We start from the raw sequence: 22,074 nt of genomic DNA on the forward strand, positions 1-22,074 counted from the left end.
CTTTTATCCAAAGCGCTTTACAATTGATGCCTCTCATTCGCCAGAGCAGTTAGGGATTAGGTGTCTTGCTCATGGACACTTCGACATGCCCAGGGCGGGGTTTGAACCGGCAACCCTCTGACTGCCAGACAATCGGTCTTACCTCCTGAGCTATGACTTTTCCCTTGAAGAGGGAGTTGACTGCCTGTCTTCCCACTCCCCTATAGCACATCCAGCCTGTTCTACAGGGATGAGAGATCCTACTTTTCCCCAAACTGCAGAGATGCAGTGCAGTCTGTAAGCATTTGGACAGTGGCACTATTTTTTATTGTTCTGGCTCTGTACTCCAGCACATTGGATTTGAAATGAAATAAAGAATATGGGGTTAACCCCTTAGAGCACAAGCCAAATCTTTCCAATCCTTGCCCATTTAGGGGGTACCCTATTTAAAGCCTTATAACTCCAGATGTGAACACCACAGAGACTTGAAAAATTGGCTTAAATGAAGCAGGACATTTGTTCAATTTACAATACTAACGCAGATTATTTTATAGTCATACTTTTGTAAGAAATAAAGTGCCACAAATGCAATTGTTTTAACAAAAAATCTAAAATAAATTTTCACTTTTTAAGTTTGCAATGAAATACTGAGAGATTGCATATATACAGGAGGTTAAACTATACATGTGCTAGATCAAAAACTTCTTGACCACAAGTTCATAAAATCTAAGGGTGGATATGTAGAACTATAGACTATAGATGTATGAAGCAAAAACTAAGCAGTGTACCCAGCGTCTCCAAATCTATCCAAAATGTCTAAATTATGCATTGTTGTAAATCACAACATATTCACGTATTTCACTACAAATCAATTGTTTTGACTCAAGAAAAATCACTGTTGCATAATTTTCAAGTGGGAATTACAAGCTTTCAGTCAGTACAGTTGTCTAAAATATCTAGGGGTCCAGAAACATATCCAAAATCTCTCCAAAATTGAATAAAATGCTTTTTGTTCATTATAAAGCATATACATGAGCCCCTTATGAAGGTGTAAGATGAAACATTGCTATCAGATTAAAAAATAATTGTCACACAATGCGGTACAGTACCTAAATGTGCAATAATTAACTATTGTATGTATTTCTATACTCTGTGCTCTCGTATGTTCTCTTGTATGGGGATGGGACAACATGAAAACAATTTTCAACCGTCCACCACGTTTTGGCAATGTTCCAACTCTTACGTCATCACTGTTGCATGCTTCACAAACATTACAGCCCTAACTAACGCTTACACTACAGTGTGAAATATCCACATTATATAATACCACCTATTTAAAGACTCTCAATTTCAAAAATAACGTATATAACCGAAGTATTTTGAGAAGTAATACTTACATAGCAATGAATGAAATCTTATCTATGTTCAGTAGATGGAGACAGAGACAGTAAATAAATGATACTGTTCTATTCGCTTCTGTTTTGCTCCAGAAAATGATGTCAGCTAGGTCTATCAGCAAACATATGGCTTAGCTATGCTCAGAAGTCCTCAATAATAACAGTATTTTCCAGGAGTTTACGAAAAATCGTTGACAACGTTTTGTTAGCAGTGTCTTTGTTTTACTGCTACAACAGAGAATGCGTAATTGAATGCGATGATAAGAACATTTTCGGTTACGCTGACCTATAAAACGCTATTACAAAAGCAGAATTAGCCATGTTATACATCATTAGAAAGCTTATACTCTCAGGGGAGGGGTTACAGAACCACAAGCACAAGGTCGTAGCATCTGGTTCAATCCGAGGGATGTAGTTTAAATACCGAATATATGTACGGTATTGTTTTGTATTAATTGATTGTTCATCCAGATTCTACAAAAATAAATGCTAAAAATGCAGTCAATGTTAAAACCACCTGGATGGTGGCCTCAGAGGACCATATTAGTGCTGCTGTGTCCTACACCTTCACCTCATCGGGAGGCTGTGCTCCACTGAGAGCTGCCAAGGCGTTGGTCATCATCCTGTCCACCATCAGCTGAATGGTCTCCACAGTGTGAGTGCCCATGTGGGGCAGAACAATGACATTTGGAAGGGAAAGCAGGGAGTGTCCCCTGTCCAGGAAAAAGTAACAGCATATATCATCAAACAGAGAGACAGGCTGACACAATGGCCTCATCCAGAGTGTACAATAATATGGCTAACTGAAATCAAAAATCACCCTGACATCACATGAGAGGTCCATGCTTTTTGTAGTTCATGAAGGTTTACTCTCCTATCACAGCACAGGACCAAGTTTATGAAACCAAATTAATTGACAGGGGAATACTGTCAAGCACAGCACATTTCTACAGAACTGACCTTGGCAAGGGTTCAGGGTATGTCACATCCAGGGCTGCAGCTCGGATCACCCCCCTCTGAAGGGAGTCAACGAGAGCATCTTGGTCTACCACCAGACCTTTAATGAGAACAGTTGTTTGTCATTTTCCCACAAACTTTGCCTCAATACCAAATCTACTGTAGAATGATCATTTACAATCTCTTGTTGGACTTTGAAAGGTATTTGAAATGTTTAACTTCCCCTGATCTTTGTTCTGTTGACCTTAGTTACAGTCTGAGGAACCAAAGTAGTTTTCTTATTTAAAAGCTATGCAATTTAATCCTGTTATGTAAGGTAACTAACACAATTAGTAGTAACATGAAATAGCACTGAATGTACAGGAGAAGAATATATAGGAGGCAGTTAACCTTAGTTTCAACAGTAGAACAAGACTATTTTGCATAAAGCACTCATGTGTTATTAATTATTTTTTGGAATCAAAAGACTTCGCTCTCATCAGCAAAACACTTCAATTGGTTCAAATCAGTCAGTTATAAAACATTCCACCAATTTTGGAGGTCATGAACTCTTAGCCTCACATCACTAAAAGTTAATTGTCAACATTTGCTATGGCACTTATACTCTCTGATGTTTTGTTCAAGCGATTTCACCATGGTACCTCTGCTGATGTTGATGAGCGTGCCTGTAGGCTTCATCATCGCCAGCTCCTTGGCACCAATCAGCTTGTGCGTTTGAGGTGACAGGTTTACCACCACCATGACAAAGTCTGACTGTTGCAGCAGCTCTTCCAACTTTTCACAATACCGTGCACCTACTGCTCTTTCATCTTCCTCCTGCCTTTGCACATGAAGACAGCCAGATGAGTACCACAATTCAGCTCTCCCAAGTATGTCAGTACCCTCAAAATGATACCAACTTAAAGTGCAAGCCCCACGAAGGTGGTTCTGCCCCCCTATTCTAATGCAACGACTATATCTTGGTTTCAGCATTTTTTGGCATACATTTTAGTCTGCGGGAGGTTTTTTTAAACCAAAACCTCTACTTCAGCCAAAGAAAACATCTTAGTACTGCTTATTTTTCCTGAAGCATTGTCACTGGCATATTTACTCTCTATTCTATACAGTACCTATAACCTCTTTTTGCAGCTCTTTGCAGAGTGGGAGATACGAAGACCATACATTCTGAGCCAATAACCCACTTTATGAGCCAAGTGACTGGAGTGATTTACTCTTTCTTTCTATGAGGCATTTGGTTCTTCCAAGCTTTCAGCCACATTGCTACCTAGTACCTGAGTGTGAGCAAGCTCTTCTGTGATTGGCCAGTTAAAGCAGATATACATGAGTGGAAAAATGGGGACATTCTGAAGAATGGGGTAACATAATGTTTTGAAACATTTTACTTTATACGTTTCATTTTTTCTAATTCAAAATATATTACTTCCACAATCAAATATAAATTTAACAGCTGTAAGGTACACTGGTGACTAGCTTTGTTCACATAACAAGAGCAGCAGGTGTTAAGTGTTAAGTTTGACCCCATTCAGCCATTCCCACAACCGATAGTTTGGCAACCACTACCCCATCTTGACATGATACCCATTAAAGTCACTACATAGTAATATCTGCAATAAATGATAAAAAATGAAAATCATAATACCATACCTACGGTTTCTATTATGGTATAGGATCTTCATTTCAAATGCCTGGGCCCGTTTGGCAATCTTGTACCCTATCCGGCCCATCCCAATGATGCCCAGCGTGGCACCACTGACATCAGTGCCCAAACAACTCTCAGGCAAATCCTCATCTTCACGAAAAAGGGAAAAATTGTGACCTGAAAAAGATGGGGGAAAAGTAGAAGGACTATCACATTGGTGACACATTGACTGACTCAGTATGGTTCCAATGAGATGGTGGATGGCTAGCTGATGTCTCATTGGGGCTAGACTCAGCATAAATAAACTAGTCTATTTACTCTGCATTTACCATGCATTTATACAAAAGGTCTAATATTGTTAGAATGCATCTGCATTTTCACTTTTTCCTATGAATGAAATGACGGATGAATAATGGCTAGGTATTCTCTAATTGGACAACTCATGGTTCACGTAGCCTACTGCAACGTAGCTACATTTGTAATAGTGCAGAAGAATCCCCTGAACTTGTTGCAGGGCCATTTCTGAAATTTCTGCAGTATATAGATAGCTACTAGTACTAGCATTTTTCGTTTAAATACAATTTTCTTTCTTTCTTAATTTTGTGAAATAAAAATTGTTTAAAATACAACATGCCGATTTCTCTAACCATAGATGAGTTTCCGCGCTGATGCCAACATCAGAGCCATTCCAATATCTGCAGTGGCGTTGTCCACAACGTGCGGCGTGTTGCACACTTTCACGCCGAAGTTGTTGATCATGGGTATATCCAGGTGGTCCACTCCCACACCGCCATTGACGACCACCTTCAGGTTAGGCAAAAGCTGCAGCAAACTGCAGTCTATCTCGGGGCCTTCCCATACGAACACGGCTCGAATTTGGTCAACAAAGCGCTCTCTGTTGCTTAAGAATTCCTCAGTAGAAATAACGGTGAAGTACTTCTCAATGGTAGGGCCTAAAAGCCGGTATATTCCACCTGATACAGATGCAGGGGTTAATATGCACGGCTTTTCCGTAGTCTGAAGGGGAATGAAAGTACACATGATAATTTTATTCACAATACTGTCCTGTTCATTACGAACGATTTACATACGAAGCAGTCCCTGAGCATAAATGTATAGTCAACTTCAATTCGTATAAATATCGGTACATTAGCCTAGCTCGATATGGGCATACACCGATCAGCCACAATATTAAAACCACCTGCTTTTTTCTGATTTAATATTTTATTTTCTCTGTTTGTAATCAAACAATTCACATGTGGTCAAAGCGCAGACTCAGAGCTTTTATTAAAGAGTATTCTTATACATTTTGGTTTCACCGTGTAGTAATTACAGAACTTTTTATACGTAGTCCCCCATTTCACATATCCTGTGCATGCCATGACTTCCTGATGCCTGTGACCTGTCAACATCATCAGAGTCTGGATATCTTATTGTCAGGTTGTCCTACAAGCGATACAAAAACTCTCTGCATTTTAATGGATCTCTATGGGAACTGGGGGGTGGTACTAGATTCAGCTGTAAATTATGCTGATATAGTATGTTACACATTTGTTGGCTAAATTGCTTTAAGTCATCAAGGGTCCAAGGTATCAAATGAGCCTCAAACCACCGTGCTGCCAGATATGCAGTAGATACTACAAGCATTGTTTCTTCTGAATATTTTTGTTCATTGAGTTCAACAGGAAAATTAATCAGGAGAAACAATGCAGTATCTACTGCATATCTTGCAGCAGCACGGTGGTTTGAGGCTCATTTGATACTTGGACCCTTGATGACTTGAAGCCATTTAGCCAACAAATGTAAAATATTGTATTTAAAAATATATATATGAAATCAGAAAAAAAGCTGTGCAGTTGGTTTTAATGTTGTGGCTGATCGGTGTATATCGATAAAGTTATAGTTCTACCAGCCTCATTCAGTAAAGGATGTCCGATTACGGATAATGCTACATATGACGAGCAAAGTGGTCAAATTTCAAGATGTGCAATAATTTGGACAGCATCAGTAGCCTACCACTCCACTTACCATTTTTATGTTCGTGATGTGCTTCACTCCTCTTCGTAACAGAACTGGGACTCCTTTACCCCGTAGAGTATGTAGTACGCAGAGACAGCGACGCGAATAGAAACCTACGGGGGCCACCAAGACTCGCTTTTCACTCAACCAATTAACTAGCCTACATATGAAGTGCATTCACCAGACATGCTGATTTATATCCTTGGTCACATTCTCAATCACGTGTACAATGACGATTGCGCAGAGCAGTGACGCCAAAGGCAAGTGAGCCATTACCAATAAACTGTATAAAAATGCACAGTTCTTATGTAGTTCATTGACCATTACGTTACAAACATTTGGCAGATGCTCTTATCCAGAGCAATTTACATAACTTTTCCCTTCTCCACGGGTGATGAAGTTTTCATATTGGCGAGAGTGACAACGATTGACATAAGCATGCGGAAAAAACACCTGCATTCACAGACTACAAAAGATATCGACAAAAGCATTTTGGACCGCATTAAATGATTTGTCTCTTTAAAACTAAGATTAGCGATCTGCTAAACTTTTCAGCACCATCTGACAACTAAAATAAGACAGAGGCCGACTTACACAGCCGACTACATCTTATATTCGCAGATGAAAACTGTAGCCTAATCATACAAAACCTGACAATCGCGACCTCGTGCAACTAAGGCAAATGGTCGAATGCAGTTTTTCTTGCTGCTTCATTCCAAGGATAATAACAAACGCCATAATTAATAATAGCCTATCGCACGTATCTGACGCAGATAGACAAATAAAATACAATAACTGACCGATATATTCCATCATCTGCCTAATAACTGTTTTCATATTTTTGGACGCAGAATTAATCTGTCTTCAATGGGATGCTTATGTAGCCTAGCTGATTTAAAACTGAGAAATCATTCGATTGTGTTATTCATGCAATTTACATAATGCAAATCAAAACATGGATATACATAAACGGTCGTCAATAATGCATAATTTCATTTTATTTTTAGATTTTTCCTTTAAAGGCCATAGTAATCTATACATGTTCTCTCAACTTTATGCCATAAACGCACATGAGAAACGCACAAACTTTTGTCTTCTCTCTGCCCTAATCGTGTAATTGATTAAGTCATACCTTCAGAATCGCATTATGTCGTCGGCCAACTCAGACATGCGTACTTTCCAACTTGGGCCCAAAAATATGACGCAGCCGAAATAAATATGTAAATAAATCATATCTTTGTCTAATGGTAAGAAAAATATTTTTCTTCCTGTGCATATGGTTGCTGTTCGATACTAATGATAGATTATGAGTTATCAACAATTAATCTTAGCTATTGGTTTTGCGAATCAACCGTTATAACCTCTTGCTATGGTTACTTCTAAACGCAGCCAATGCAATCTGGCAGTGAGACTAGAACAATAATGATGTAACAGTACATTAATGATGCAATAGGCTACGTACCGCTACTAACAGCAATAATAAATATAACAACATCAACAATAATGATAGTAAACCTACCTGATTTATCCTACATACTCATGTTATTGCTTGCCAGCTAACCCTTGCAGTAGGCTACTTAGGCCTACACGCCGGTCACCACGGTCATCATAGTGTACTATCTATTTGTCTTTTTGTAGAGAAGACCTGTTCTGTACCATTCATGCAGTACCACACGTGATAACGAATAAATATAAACAACATTATACAGTGCAAACTCAGAGTGCAATTATGCAAACTCAGAGTTTCTTCTGAAACTATAAATCTAGTTAGTTATAGGCTAATGGCTATCAACCGTTTCAAAAATTGTTGCTAGCCAACCAAATGCAGAAACAGCAGGCCTAAGTAGATACAATATGTTTAAAACAAAACATAATTGCAAAGTGAAATAGGAACAATATATCAAGGAATGACAATAGTAAGACTAACATATACAAATATTCAGTATTTTAAGTACACATATACATTTTGTTAATACAAGCAAATAATAAATATTAAATCAATGCAGCATTTATTCATGAAAGCATATTGAGTTTAATAACTGATGCCAAACTGATGAGAAATATGCTCATAAAGGCTTGCAGCACAAGTATAGAATGGGCAGTACTATTAATAGAAAGGCATGTAAAATAGCTGCAGTACACAAAATATTACCTCAAAAGGTCAGTGTTGGATTTCAAGTTAAATATTCTAATGAGCTGGCCAACTCAACCCTGGTTATACATATCCTCTGTATCCAGACTCGGACAGTGAATGTTGATAACCCGGGTCTGTAATATTCGTTGTTGATTTCTTGAGTCAATTTTTTAATTACCACATTATTGCCAGCAGAGGGCAGGTACTTCACACCATACAGAGCATAACCCATAAGCAATACTGTAGTTTTCAAATGTGTTATGAAGGCTTCCAGTGAAAAATGAATTCGTAGTTACTACTGAGGAGGAGTGTTTTTGCTTATAAATTGTATTGTGGATTATCTTGCCATTTTCAGTACATAAAATAAAAAATAATGGGACAACTGAAATATAATTAATTACCTGATGCATTAAAAATGTCACATGGTGGATGGTTAATTGGATATGAGGGTTTGTGGTATTTTTCTGTCATCGGATTGTCTTGCAGCACTAATCTGCTTTTTTTTCTTTCTTTCAAGCCTATAGGGCTGGTTTTGTGGTATGCTGAACAATACAACTAATTTGTGGTCAAGTTGATAGGTCAGTAAACTTTAGACGGGGTACTGATTTGGAAGTGTTAGTGAAGAAATGTAAGTTTGTTCTTAGGTTGAATAAACAGGGATTCCACAACACAAATGGGTCTGTACTCAGATGTCTGATTAATACCACATTTGTGTGGAGTGTGTGCCATTGGCTGTAGAGCTTCGCTTACCAGCCGTGTCAGGTCTGACTGAATGAGTTACAGCTGACACCCAGTTGGCCAGCAAGGGCAGTGGTTGTGTGTTTCCACATTTTCGAGCTGTGACTGGCTAGTCTTGTCAGGTGCGCTGTTGTAGCGTTCTGTGCTTGCTTACTGCTAATCATGGAAATGCAGCTTGATATTTTCAATACTTTTGTTCAGTTGAGTCTGGACTTATAGACTATGAGGAAGTTATGAGGGTTTGAATGTACAGTTATGTGGGCATTTCTTTATAGAAAACAGAACTTCACATAAAGAAACGGCTCTAGATGTAGGGCTGTTTACTTTGCTAAGATGCCGCTATAACATTCTGTTCAAATTTGTAGCTTTCAAATGTGTGCACTAGTGAAAATCCTACCTTCCTCTTGACGTCTCCCTCAGTCTTTCTGATGATATGAAAAGGGAGTGAAGGTGATAACAGTCTGTGCCTCGCTCAGTAGCAGAAACTGCCATTAAACTAGCATCCTAACAATAAGCATCCTTTTTTCCCTGTCTGTATAAATCAGAACATATCACTTGTTTATTGCATGCATAAAACTGAAATAATTAAATTATTTAATGAATTAATATGGATCAAACATTTTCCACAGCCTTGAGATAGCACACACTTTGCAAGGCTATTACATGCTTGTAACTATATTGGTCACCTTATAGCCACAAATAGACAAGGCAGCAGCGTGGTCTACTAACATAATTATTTTTATACTACTCAAATAATTATTATGATATTGTGACTAATGTGGTAGCATTGCTATTTTTGTACTTCGCATGAAGCACATTACCACAAAGAGATCTTGTTACAAAAAGCAGCTCTGTCCTCATCCTTCATCACAATCAGTCATTTGTATTACAACCAAAGCAATTACACATTAGTTTTCAACTATTTCCCAAAGCTAAAATGATTTCATGTAGAACATACAAAGCAAGGACTGCTGCATTAGATGCAACCAGGGAAAAGGTAAATTGGTAAATTATAACTGTCATGCCTGTTAATAAAAAATCAATGATTAGCAAGCACTGAATCTTGGGCTGACTCTGCCATACATATAATGCCATTTATCACAGACAGGGGGCATGATTCCGTGTGGAATTTTGGATTCATTGTATAACGTTGCTTGGTCTGAAACTTTCATTTTGTCACTACATATTAGTGACCCTGAGAAACCAATCCAAACAATCTCCTGGCAATATGAATGGTATATGTTTTAAACTTTATTTATTTATTTATTTATTTATTTATTTATTTATTTATTTATTTATTTATTTATAATGATGTGGCTCCATGAGTTTCATTGTATACAGTAATCTTGTTTGTTAACTGAGCGAGCAGCACGGGGCATCCAGATTAAAGTTTTAAAAAATTATTTATTTTGTGTTTAAAAATCTCGTGCCAGTTATCACAAGGACCAGGGGTTTCCCAGATTCCATACATTTTCAAGCTGGTTCTTTCCATCTGACAGTAACAAAAGGATTATGTGTGTCTAAGTAAATCTTTCAATTTTTGCAATGTGTGCTTGGAACCCTATAATTGCTGCTTACGGCTATTATTGTTATTATTATTATTATTATTATTATTATTATTATTATTATTAACCTGCAGGTGGGGCTTGGTGCTTAATCTTGGGCCCTCAGTATTACATGGTTCCCCACTCCCGTTCCCCAGCCTCCCATCCCCCCTAGCTCAGGCTTGTCACCCTGCTTAGTGGTCACCAAGTTCAATAGCTGTCAGCAGGCCCCGCCCCTCAGCAGCTCGCTCTGCGCCTGCCCTCCGGCCATCAGTGATTGCATCTCAGCCTCCCCTGCACCAGGCCCCTAACTAATTCAATAGTCCAGGAAGTTTTTTTTTATAACTTGTCATTAGCCACCACAAGCCCCTCCTCCCTGCTCCAATTTAAGCCAATAGGCAGTGGCTCTTTGCAGTAGTGGTGAAATAGCTCTGCTTTCAGGGGCTTAGTGATATGGGGTCTGAATGGACATTGCAGGAGGTTTAAGAAGGGTGATTGGGTCAAATGGGCTCCAGATGTAGGTTGTGCAGACTTTCTTCAGAGAGGGATTTATTTGTGCAGGAGCCTCTGGAATCAGACCGGGCCTCTTTGCTATTGAAAAGGTTGTTACCACAAAAGGATACAACATGGTTCCATTATATCCAGAAACCATGCACACAATTGGACCTGACCCTTTAGTGTGCAATATTCCTTGTTAACATTTTCATGTCCGTAATATTTATTTATTTCTTTTGATTTATCCCTTACCTTGTGAGACATACTAAAGTATATAAACATATTACAGTCAAGATAAGGCATCACAGTATCTAATTACATCATGGCATGAAAGTGTTGTTCGGATTTACTTTTAGAATTCCTAATCGTGCAAGGGTGTGTTTGTATGAAACACTGATCATGTGCTGTCTGTTGAAATTTCATCACTTCCTATTTTCTTGACAATAATTCAAGACACCTTGACTTTTCCCTTGAAGAGGGAGTTGACTGCCTGTCTTCCCACTCCCCTATAGCACATCCAGCCTGTTCTACAGGGATGAGAGATCCTACATTTCCCCAAACTGCAGAGATGTAGTGCAGTCTGTAAGCATTTGGACAGTGGCACTATTTTTTATTGTTCTGGCTCTGTACTCCAGCACATTGGATTTGAAATGAAATAAAGAATATGGGGTTAAAGTACTGACTGTCACATGTTTTTGGGTCCCTATCCTGTGATCCTTGGAGGAATCAGACTGCACTGTAAGTCATGTTTCCCTTTCCCCAGCCAGAGACTTTGACAGCCTCAAAATCCTGCACCAAGCAGACTGAAAAGCACTCACCTTTGCTGTTCCCCCTCTCCTGTTCCACCTTTATTCAGTCTCAAACAGTGGCCAGCCACAGCTCACCCAACCCAATTGTAATCATTTGGAGTGTAATATAAAATGAGCCCTTATTAAAGCAGTTCAACTATAAATTCTTTATAACTTTATTATGAGTACATGCTACAGTACTTACTACCAACATGGAAACACGTTTAAACATGTCTCTAAAGCTCTTACATTTTATGATCAATTACTGATCATAAAATGCATTTTATGTCATTGGCATTGTTGTCTGCAGTTTCCTTTGATTAGACAAATCAGAAAAAAAGCTACTAAATCATTCTCAGAAGCATGAAGTTAACAAAGTTCAGTTTTCTGGAGGGCACATTTGTTATGAAGAATGAACCATAATCCACATTTCACCCACTAAGTTTAACTGTAAGTTCAAACATAGACAGTTTCATCAACAGAATTCCCAAGCTATTTATTTTGATATTTATTTCCTTGCTATAATCACACATGATTCCAAACAGGCGTAGTTGCACTGCCTGGATTTGGCATGAATTAACAGAGTGAATGAGCTGTGGTAGGTAAAAAGCACCTTGAGGATTGACATTGAAATCCAGTACAGAAACAATGACCTATGGCCAAACACTGAACCGCAACTCACAGATGCATTAACAAAAGACATACCCTGGGCAATTTGTCATAAGGATGGATGTACAACAAGTACCCAGTTGTAAAAAGTTAAAAAAACTGTAAAATCATCAGAGTTAACTACATGTGCACTGTAAGATCTACTTTTATTGCTAAAATATACATATTATATTTTTTTATTTATAAGCAGTTGTCTATAGTTGATTCATTTATTATCCAGCAATCCATTTAGTTCTTTGTATATAGCCACATTAATCCACATTAGCATTTAATTCATTTAAGATTTGGCATGAAAGCTTAGAAAATGTACCCACAAGGCAATCTCCAACTAAACCAATCATTGTAGCCCATTATTAAGTATGGGTTCTCGGAAATGTGGATGAGATTAATCAATTCCCATTTGTTCCAGGACACCTGCATGTCATGTTTCACGTGTCATTATATGTGATTGTGATGTTTTCATCTTTGGGGAAAAAGTTTTTATATGCAATTATTTCATATTATTATTTCAAGGCAGCAGCAATTTCCCATGCCTAAATGTATCTACTTTGCACCTATGTGCTTTTAAACAGTGCAACTAAAATGCAGTGTGTTGTTATAATTCCAAGCTGGATTTAGGTTTCTGGTTAATATGAGTTAGAATGTGCAGTTATACACAAATATAACAAACTTGTTTCACAGAAAACCTGGGTTTAGGTGTTTATGTGTGGGGAAGTGTGGAAATAGTGATTCTAACCTCAGAAAGACTAAGTAAGGAGCAAATCAAAAGTACAACAGAGCCATGAAAGTCTCAGCTGGCTGACATCAGTGTGACAAACCTTCACTTAATATAATAACGTGGGCTGCATGCAATTGGCCAGAGACAAACAGTGAGCTTATCTCTGCACAGGCAACAAAACTCAGCTCAAATGCATCTCTTTCAGCAAAACTAACCAGTAAAGTTTTTTTCACCACTTTTTAAAATGAAGTTTTTTACACTCTACAGAATGACTTGCTGATGATTTAATTATACCATAATGTGAGACACTGTCTGAATTCATACCTTTTCTGTAGCTTGTCTCTAATGGAGCATCAGTGATCAAGATGAGGGGTTCTGGCCTCATTATCAATGATGGAAAACAAACTCAGAGTTTTCTCAAACACATTCTCACATTCAAATTACTTCAATTACGCAGGTTAACAGTAAGGAGGATTAGCTCCACTCAAAAGATGTGCGATCATTTCATTTGAATAAAATTATACCCCTAGAGTCCCACACCTAACATGAAATGTACAATTTACATATTTTCAGCCTGACTACCTTCAATATGCATTCACAAGAATACAATGGCATGGTGATTTACAGCTCCTGTGTTTTCCCCTCACTATAAGTATAGTGAAAAGCCATAAATTATGTGTCTACTTTACTCAGTATTCACATACCCACTGTGATGACTTAACCATTCCTCTTACACTCTGACACTGAGAATTTGTATATGATACATTTCACAGCCGCCAAGATGTTGCATAGGATTATGGGGGTTAAAAAGGAACTCTCAGATTCTGTTACACAGCATTTTACATAAGCTGTAAACTTGTTCCACAATACCGGACTGCATTACAGGTAAAATAAAGGCAACTTTGTTTAACAGGCTAAATGTGGAAGGAAATAAATATTTTTTCAAATTTTCAATATATATCTGTTGTTGTGGGTATATTTATTGTTGTACTGTTGTCACGATATGCTGCAGAACAAAGGGACCAATAAAGACTCAAACTAAATAACTTAATTATTGCAATTATGAAACTGGTATGAAATACCAGTTCCAGAATGAAAGTGACTTAGTTACCAGTAAAAGAGTTAAAAGTATTTCAATCATTCAAAAATGAGTTTTGATCAATCCAGAAGCCCTGGCAAACAGCATCATTAAATCTATATACTATACTTATATTTATTAATTCTATTGATTATTTCATAATTATCTTTTCACAAAAAAGGTCATGTAAAAAGGTTCTATCAGGAGTAGGTCTTAAACCTTCTGAAAATGGTTTAGGTTCTGGAGGCAATCGTCTGTGCTAACAGGGTAACCATGTCCAAAGCAATGTTATCATCCAATGTGATAGCCTTAACCCTAACCCCAACACAAGCCAAATATGTATAGATTACCTAGAATGACATTTACATCCATGGACTGCTTTACCTACAAGAGACTTTAAGGAAAATCCCCTTCTGGCATCTACAGGCAGCACTGAACCCATTCATCTGTTCCGTGAGCCCAGTAATCACCAGCAGCACACCCCTGATCTGCAGTTTACCAAACCTGAGAATGATCCAAAAGACCAAATTAGTCTGCCCGTAATCTCTATGAAGAGAGCACATTGATAGTGTTTTATATAACAAGAATGAAATAAGTCTGGATCAGAACAATTATTAAATCGCTGAATAAGAAATTGCATCATTGATGCTAAATATGCATAGTAATTAAAATGGCATTTCCCCCGTCATGCCCTGCTATCAGTTTTCTTTCCAAAGAGTATTTAGTTAAACATCCAAAAGGCTGAATTTTCTCATGACAAAGACACAGATTTTTGTAACTAAAGATAGACTCCCCTAAACATCAAAGGACAGAAAATTCAGGATTGTCCCCTTTCATCTATTTTGGGGAAGACAAATTCATACATTTTGACCCTGTAACCTACACTGGTGGGAATGGTTTCTGCAAGAATAATGTTGCTAGGGGAACAGGCTGAAGACCTTTGACCTTTATGAACAGCTAGAGGGTTCCTACCACCACTGGTGTCATACCTTCCTTCATTTTGTGTCAACGCTAAAGAGTTAATGACAATGGATGAGGAATAACGTAACAATGAGAAAATCTTATGAGAAAAACTTAATTGGATCTGTATTGAAAGTTTTTAATAATTGTGCTAATTGTAAAAGAAATGCAACAAAAGTACTAAATTGTGCTTATAGGGAAATAAATTCAATAAAAGTACTAAATTATGTATTTCTTTCTTTAATTATAAATCAAGCGCAATTGGATGTTTCATATCAGATTTGTTAACAATGTCTCCAAATGTGAAATCTTTGGACATTCTATTGGTGCTACCACAGAATTTCTTAATAGGATTACATAAGATCACATTTTCATTTTGAAAACTTTTGAAATTCAGAGGAGCTTCACAAATGCATGGAATTGTTTTTAAAACTCACATTTCCAATTCTCCATAATTGAAACTGCTGCAAAGCCATTAGACATACATTCCACAATAAGAAGCATGTGAATAAATCATTCACTCAGTTTCTATGTGTGTGTGTATTGTGCTTGGTCCTTAATTGTATTGTCAAACAGAACCATGGGGACTTCATTTCATACAGTCAGACCCCTCAGACAATGACCCACATTGTTACACTTCCCCTGACTTTCAGTAAGGTTTGGTACCTCTCAATAATATTCTATTCCAGACTGGGCTTGAGAAATCCTGTGTGACCCGAATCCAAATCCCTGACAGGCTTATGAGCAAAGTAGGCTGTTAAAAAAGAGTGTGATGTGGAAAAGGCAGCCCTTGCTTGAATTTAAATTTTTTGGCCATAGCTAGGGCCACCAGCTCGTCTCCCCTTGTTTCCTCTCATGGTACTGCAGTCCTCCACCAGCTAGAGGTCGCAATAGGCTCTTTATCATGCCCCTTGTCAAACGATTATGCCATTCTCACCACCTCAATAATATAATTTGATAAAGTAATTTCCACAAATTAAGCACATACAATGATTGACAGCAATGTTCACAAGCAACACTCACATGTTAAATTCAGTTCAATTACTACCATGAACATGCTGCAGTATTTTCAAATGATGTGCAGAGGCATGATATGTTTTGTTAGAAACAGTGGGAAATGCATTAAAAGTGAGAGCAGTTATATAATATCTAACTTGCACAAAAACGTTTAATTCATGATTCAACAAATTAACTAATCACGGTCTTCAGTCAAGACTTTAAGTAGAATCAGATGTCTTAGAGCTGCACCCACACCGGCCCTTTTCAGATAAGATTGGACACCCCTGCCTTATTATATGAATGCATTTTTATTTTTACTGCAGTGGTACTTAATCCTGGTCCTGAATAGCTACAGAGTCTGTTGGTTTTTGTTTTTTCCTTAAGATCCCTGATTGATTCAGACCAAAGAAACCAGGTGACCTGAGGTAACTGTCTAATCAACTACCTTAACTGTTCGAACTTAAGGTAGATAAGATTTCAATCAATTGAACTACCCCTCCACCTCCCTAGCACCCCTCCTCCTCTCAGTTTGAAAAATCATTGAATAGACTTCCAATAATTTGTTTAATTGTAATTAAAGCCAAAGGAGGGTATTTCGAGTAAAGTTGAGTCTAAGATTATTTTAAAGCAAAACTCATCTTTTTGTGTTATTGTTGGTAGAACGTGTTTGTATTTTGGTTTGTTATTCAATAAATGTGCGTAAAGTACAGTAACTGACTTCTTCTCTACCTTTTTAATTTTATTTTTAATCACAGGTGGCCTAATACGTTTGGCCTGGACTGTATCTCTTGCTTATCAAAAAGAGATGTGGCAGGAGTATCCCAAACTGGAACTCTGCAGAAAGACCAGGTTAGTTGTCCTAATCCTATTCAGGTTCTTATTCTTGACTTTGGAGCCTTGCTGGTCTAATCCAAGTTCAATGCTTGAAATTTGTAAATCAGCCCTCTATTCACTGCTTTGAGATCTATGCAAGTATCACTGCTGAGGATATCCACATGCACTCTGGAAACATGACAGATTGTGGAATCCCAGCCCTTATCTCCAAGAAAAAGAAAGAGCAGAAATAAAGAGATATATGAGAGCGCATGCGACTCTGAGGTGCCTGTTTAAAAACACAATCGACAGGCTCCTCCTGAGCTGCTTTGTCTCCCTCTCAGATACAGAGAACAGTGAATCACTTGCCTTCTGAGTCTTAATCTGTTTATTTTTACGCTGCCTGAAGCAAAAAATGTCAGGCATCCTTTCAATGCCGTATTAAGGTTTTTCTTTTTGCTTGTTTCAGTGAATTAGTGTGAAATGAATATGACTTCATGTGACATTCTCCTTTTTAAAAAGATGCCGGTTCTCTTGAACAGTGAGCAGTTCTATTTGATTGTTAATGTGAGTGGCAAATAAAATCTCTCACAATTAGCACCCCAAATTGTCACTGTTTTGACACTTACTTTTTCACAGTTTGTATCCAGATATCTTGCTGCGTATATTATTTTTAATGATTTTATTTTAGGATGAGTATTTTATTACCCCTGAAAGCCTTGGAAGTGAAAAGTACCCTAGTTTATTATCTTTTTACAAGTACTGATTTAAAGCAAAAGCTCTGCATTTTTCTCAGAACACGTTTTTTTTTTTTACTCCAGCCTTCAATGACTTTCTTCTTCAGTGTAGTTTCAGCACTGAAAGATGTACAATTGCATTGGTTTTCGGATTTTCATTATAAATGAGTAGACATCGTCAGTCATTTGCAGTGAAAACTTGCAGTCAAGCTGTCCATTCATTAAACCCATGATGAAAAGACATTGCATGTATGGTATTGTATTATATGAGCAACTGCAGGCAGTCTGTTGTATGTGTGTGTTAGGTTCTGTGTTGTGTGTTCTATTAAAATTTTATACCTTTTTTTTTTATTTATAATTTTATTTATATTGATGTTTGTCTCTTTTTCTTCATGTACATATAATTCTTAGATGACCTGTTGTAACAATGCTTAACCTGACTTTACCCCATCCCCATATGTCAGCTATTGTTTATGCACACTTGTGAAGGCTTACATGGTTTTTAATGCAATGATTAACACAAAGGTTTGGCTGAAAGAAAACATGTTTCTACGGCAATGTCCTTCAATTACAATGTTCTACAACTGACAATAATATGTGTGCCCTCTTATATGCATTTTCAGTTGTGATCGAAGGATCTTTAAAATGTCCCACGTCTGAAATCCTAGCAGAGCTGAGGAAGTTGCCGTTCCTGCTTTTAAATGCGTCTTGACACTCAGAGCACTACTGCTAATCAAGAGCTGCCTGCAGCTTGCCTTGATGAGAAACAGCCCAGGCTGAAGCAGCACTGGATGGAGGTCACAGGGACTCTAATAACTTGCAGAAGGATCAGGCTACAGTCGATACTGTCTGAAGTGGCTCAAGACAAAATAACACCTGGGTACAAGACTCCCCGGGTAGGTCACCCGAGCTTATATTCTCAATGCATAGCTTACATTCTGAGCCAGTTCACGATGATGCAGCTATGGAAAAAACACAGTAAATTTAGTTACAGACATATGAACTCAAGAATTGATATCAGCAGAGGCAGGCACTGTCTAAATGAACACTCCTACCATCAGAGCTATAGTCTCATTGCAATCACTTAACAGATGCTCCTATCTAGAGTGATTCATTGAGGATTTTGTGAACATATCAAATATTAATCATCACGGTCAATTAGCTGGCCTGAAAATTCCGCAGAATCTAAATTCAAAGAACATACACATGTGCTCAGTCATAACCAGCAACAATTATCTCAGAAGTGTTCCAAATATACTGAATATAGTGATAAAAATATCAGACTCTCTGTATTTCTCAGTGTGAATCCTGTATGTGCGCCAATCAAAGTATAAGAGTCAGTATAAGAAAACCAGTCGCAATCGGAACTATTTATCCAAATAAGTAGGAACACAGTGTGTGGTCTCCTTAGTGTAGGAGGTGTTTGACTGTTTGTGAACATCATTTCCATTCATCTGCTCATATTCTCGAGCAATCTGCAGAAGTCTTTCATGTGTCTGGCATGTAATTCAAATATTTCGTTTTACTCAGCAGTTCCCAAAGGGAACAAAAATAAAATTGGCTGTGTGTAGCTGTCTATCGCCACAATCTGGCACAGTTTTCAAGAATGAAGCCAGAACTTCAGACTAAACGTATAAAGTGGCAGTGTGGCATAACGGGTACAGTGGTAAATTTGGCTTGTAACCAGAAGATTGCAGGTGTGATGCACAGGTGAGATGCTGCCAATTTAAAATACCTAAGCAACCTACTTGGCTATTTTTATTTGTTAAATTTACAGTCAGGAGGAACTCCTTGAGACTGGGACATTTTCCAGGCAATTCTGAAAATGACCATGATAAAACCTATGGTAAGTAGACTATTGAGTCATATCTATTGTCATTATTAAGACATAGTAACTGCAGGGCATAATGAATGCAATAAAACAGTCATAAAATAAATGCCCTGTAGGTACTGCTCACTGCTCTCTCTGACTGCCCCAGGCTCTGAAATCAGCCACACTAAATTTCACACACCTGAATCTTAACCACCAATCAGTGGCAAAATTTTTTCAAAATCTAGGTCTCTCTCGCTTGTTTCTCCGAACTTACATACTGCCCCATCATAAGCATGATAACCATGTAGTGGCTGACAGGTCCCATCAAAGTGCCTGGGAGGTATGTGACCCCGTATGAGTCATAGAATTTAATGAGATAAGAGAGGGAGAAACATCTGGGAGCTCAGATATTTGGTGTTGGGGAACTAAGGCTTCTGAAATCTAGAGGGGTACTGCTAAACCCCCAGTCTTTGAGCCCATTGTGTCAAAGGCCATCATCTGGTTCTTGTTTAAAAAAAACAGCCTGTAGCACTGGTAGAAGTTATGGAAAACCCACAGACCTGTGACTTTGAACCTTCTTGGAAGTTTCGACCAGCTTTCATATGGCATTTTGGTGCATTTTAAAGAGGTTTTCCTTGGTGAACAAATAGTTCTACTGAAACACCAGTGGCACACTGAGGTCGGCTGGGGTTGGTTGATGGAAACTTTTGAGCAACATTAGACCGGCAGTCACTGGCAGGCCTGTGTTCACGCACTTCTTGATCGCTGGTGGTACCTTCTTACCTCCCTCCTCATGCCTTGCTTCAGCAGCAGCATAGAGTTCTGTGTAAATAAAAAGTTTTCTCTCCTTGGATTGCAAAATCCACAATAGAACAACTTTCCACTGCCAAATAGACCAATTATTTCAGCGCCCTGTTTCCAACTTCTTAACTGTAAAAATAATTGATTTATCAGGTTAATTTATAGGTGCAAATTAAATGTGGCTTCACCCCCTGTCCTTGAATGACCATGAGGCCAGACTGGCTTTCATACAGGATGCTTGTTAGAAGAGGGCCATAAAAAGTGTCTAGCCATTCCATTTGTTTTCTATCCATCTTAGACTTGCCCCATGCGACCAGGTTTTGAATAATGATTTTAAGAAAGTTATCTTCTGCAGCCCAATTTTTTTGTTTTGTTTATTTTGGCAACTATCAACAGTGTTGTTCATACTTTTTTAATGCAGTATTTATTAAGTCATTTATTTTGCCAGCACATTAATAGCAGTATGTGAAGCTATTACTCAACTCAATCTTAGGTGCCAGGAAGAAAACATGTTGGCCAGGCATTTGTTGAGCATGCAAATCTGTGTTCCAAGTGAGCATTTGTAATGCGCCCTGTGCCACAGAGCTCAAACTAAACATATCCATGAGCTCAAAATAAAAGTATTTATTTGTGATCACTGATTAAACAGGATTTTAAAATTATTGGCTTGTACTGTATTTGAGCCAGGTACATGTTTTTATTTTTATTTATTTTTTAGGTTTTGCTTCTTGTAATTGTTGTTGAAGCTGTGATATACATGAAGTGTATTAGTGAGGTACTCTGGACAACAGCATTGGCCAAATTAATTTCTAAATTAATTGTTCACAGCATAGTCACAATCACTGAGACAAATAGAAATATTGAATTCTTGGTCACTGGTTTTATGGCCCTTCAGATATAGAAAGTCTTTTGTCCCCGTGTTTCACTTTTGCATAAAATGAAGACTTATTTCTGAAGCCACTGTGTTTTCAAGTCTTACTGTAGATTTGGATCCAAGTTAATACTTGAAAAGTGGAATTCATAGCATAGGGCAAATCAAAGGATCTCAAAAATATATAATACTACTTGCTCAGTAATAACATGCTAAATTCTGCATTGAGGGCAAAATTTAGAAACTGGAAAGAACATTTCAGGAAACATTAAAATTCACAGTGCAGGTGAAGCCCAGTAAAACTCTGGATGCCTTCAGAAACAAGGACTTTTCTGAATGGCTGGTATAAGCTGATGAGTGTTTCAACCCACTCAGTCACATCAGTCTGTTAACCTAATACAGGGCTGAAAAGATATGATGGAAAAATTGTACCATGTAAGAATATTAGGAGAATAATAATATGTTGTATTAGAGAATTTTAAGTAAAATACTTATTAGGTGTAGATCTGCCTGCTTGTCTGTCTATTATCCATAATCTAATATTCAGTGTCAAATGTATTCTTATTTCCTTTTATTGGTATTCCTCCTTTATAATATTCATGTTTTATGTTTCTACCATTCACTTTAATAATAGGCTATAAAAAGACTTCCCTCAAGAATGATAAAAGAAGGCTGTATGAGAAAAACAATGGAGATTTTGATGGCTGTATTAATGAGCTGCAGGGCTTCCACTAATGGGAGAGAGCTCTGTGGCAGACACAGAGTGCATCTTCTGAGAGCTGAAACTGCACGAGCACTCCAGGGTTTTCAGAGGAGCACTGCGCCGGATGACACATTAAAACACCCCACGTCACGATTCCCACTTCATTACCAAACTCTACTTGAACCCGAAAGCCGCCCCACATAGCCCAAGGGGCAGTGCACA

General features: G+C 37.9%; 1 protein-coding gene across 2 annotated transcripts; it reads right to left on the minus strand.

Annotated features, from left to right (window-relative positions):
- Positions 1-503: 503 nt before the first annotated feature.
- Positions 504-7,164, minus strand: LOC135260929 (probable 2-ketogluconate reductase). Of its 2 annotated transcripts, XM_064346690.1 has the most exons (7): positions 7,062-7,164; positions 6,001-6,104; positions 4,620-4,989; positions 3,978-4,149; positions 2,975-3,153; positions 2,337-2,433; positions 504-2,089 (listed from the first exon to the last, which is right to left on the minus strand). In XM_064346690.1, exons 2-7 carry the CDS (start codon positions 6,001-6,003, stop codon positions 1,936-1,938), a joined length of 975 nt encoding a protein of 324 aa, XP_064202760.1. In that variant the 5' UTR covers positions 6,004-6,104; positions 7,062-7,164; the 3' UTR covers positions 504-1,935. The 2 variants fall into 2 exon arrangements, with proteins under 2 accessions (XP_064202760.1, XP_064202752.1); XM_064346682.1 differs by lacking the exon at positions 7,062-7,164 and having other exon boundaries at positions 6,001-6,212.
- Positions 7,165-22,074: the final 14,910 nt, after the last annotated feature.

The sequence above is a fragment of the Anguilla rostrata genome, chromosome 1, assembly GCF_018555375.3.
Source record: "Anguilla rostrata isolate EN2019 chromosome 1, ASM1855537v3, whole genome shotgun sequence".
NCBI classification, from domain to species: Eukaryota; Metazoa; Chordata; class Actinopteri; order Anguilliformes; family Anguillidae; genus Anguilla; species Anguilla rostrata.

Bases quoted from the DNA above. Each gene is read 5' to 3' on its own strand.
- LOC135260929 (XM_064346682.1), bottom strand. From the start codon at position 6,168: ATGCACTTCATATGTAGGCTAGTTAATTGGTTGAGTGAAAAGCGAGTC. The intron at 4,990-6,000 runs GTAAGTGGAGTG...ATTCCCCTTCAG, and splicing joins ACATCACGAACATAAAAATG to ACTACGGAAAAGCCGTGCAT. The intron at 4,150-4,619 runs GTTAGAGAAATC...CATCTTTTTCAG, and splicing joins AGCGCGGAAACTCATCTATG to GTCACAATTTTTCCCTTTTT.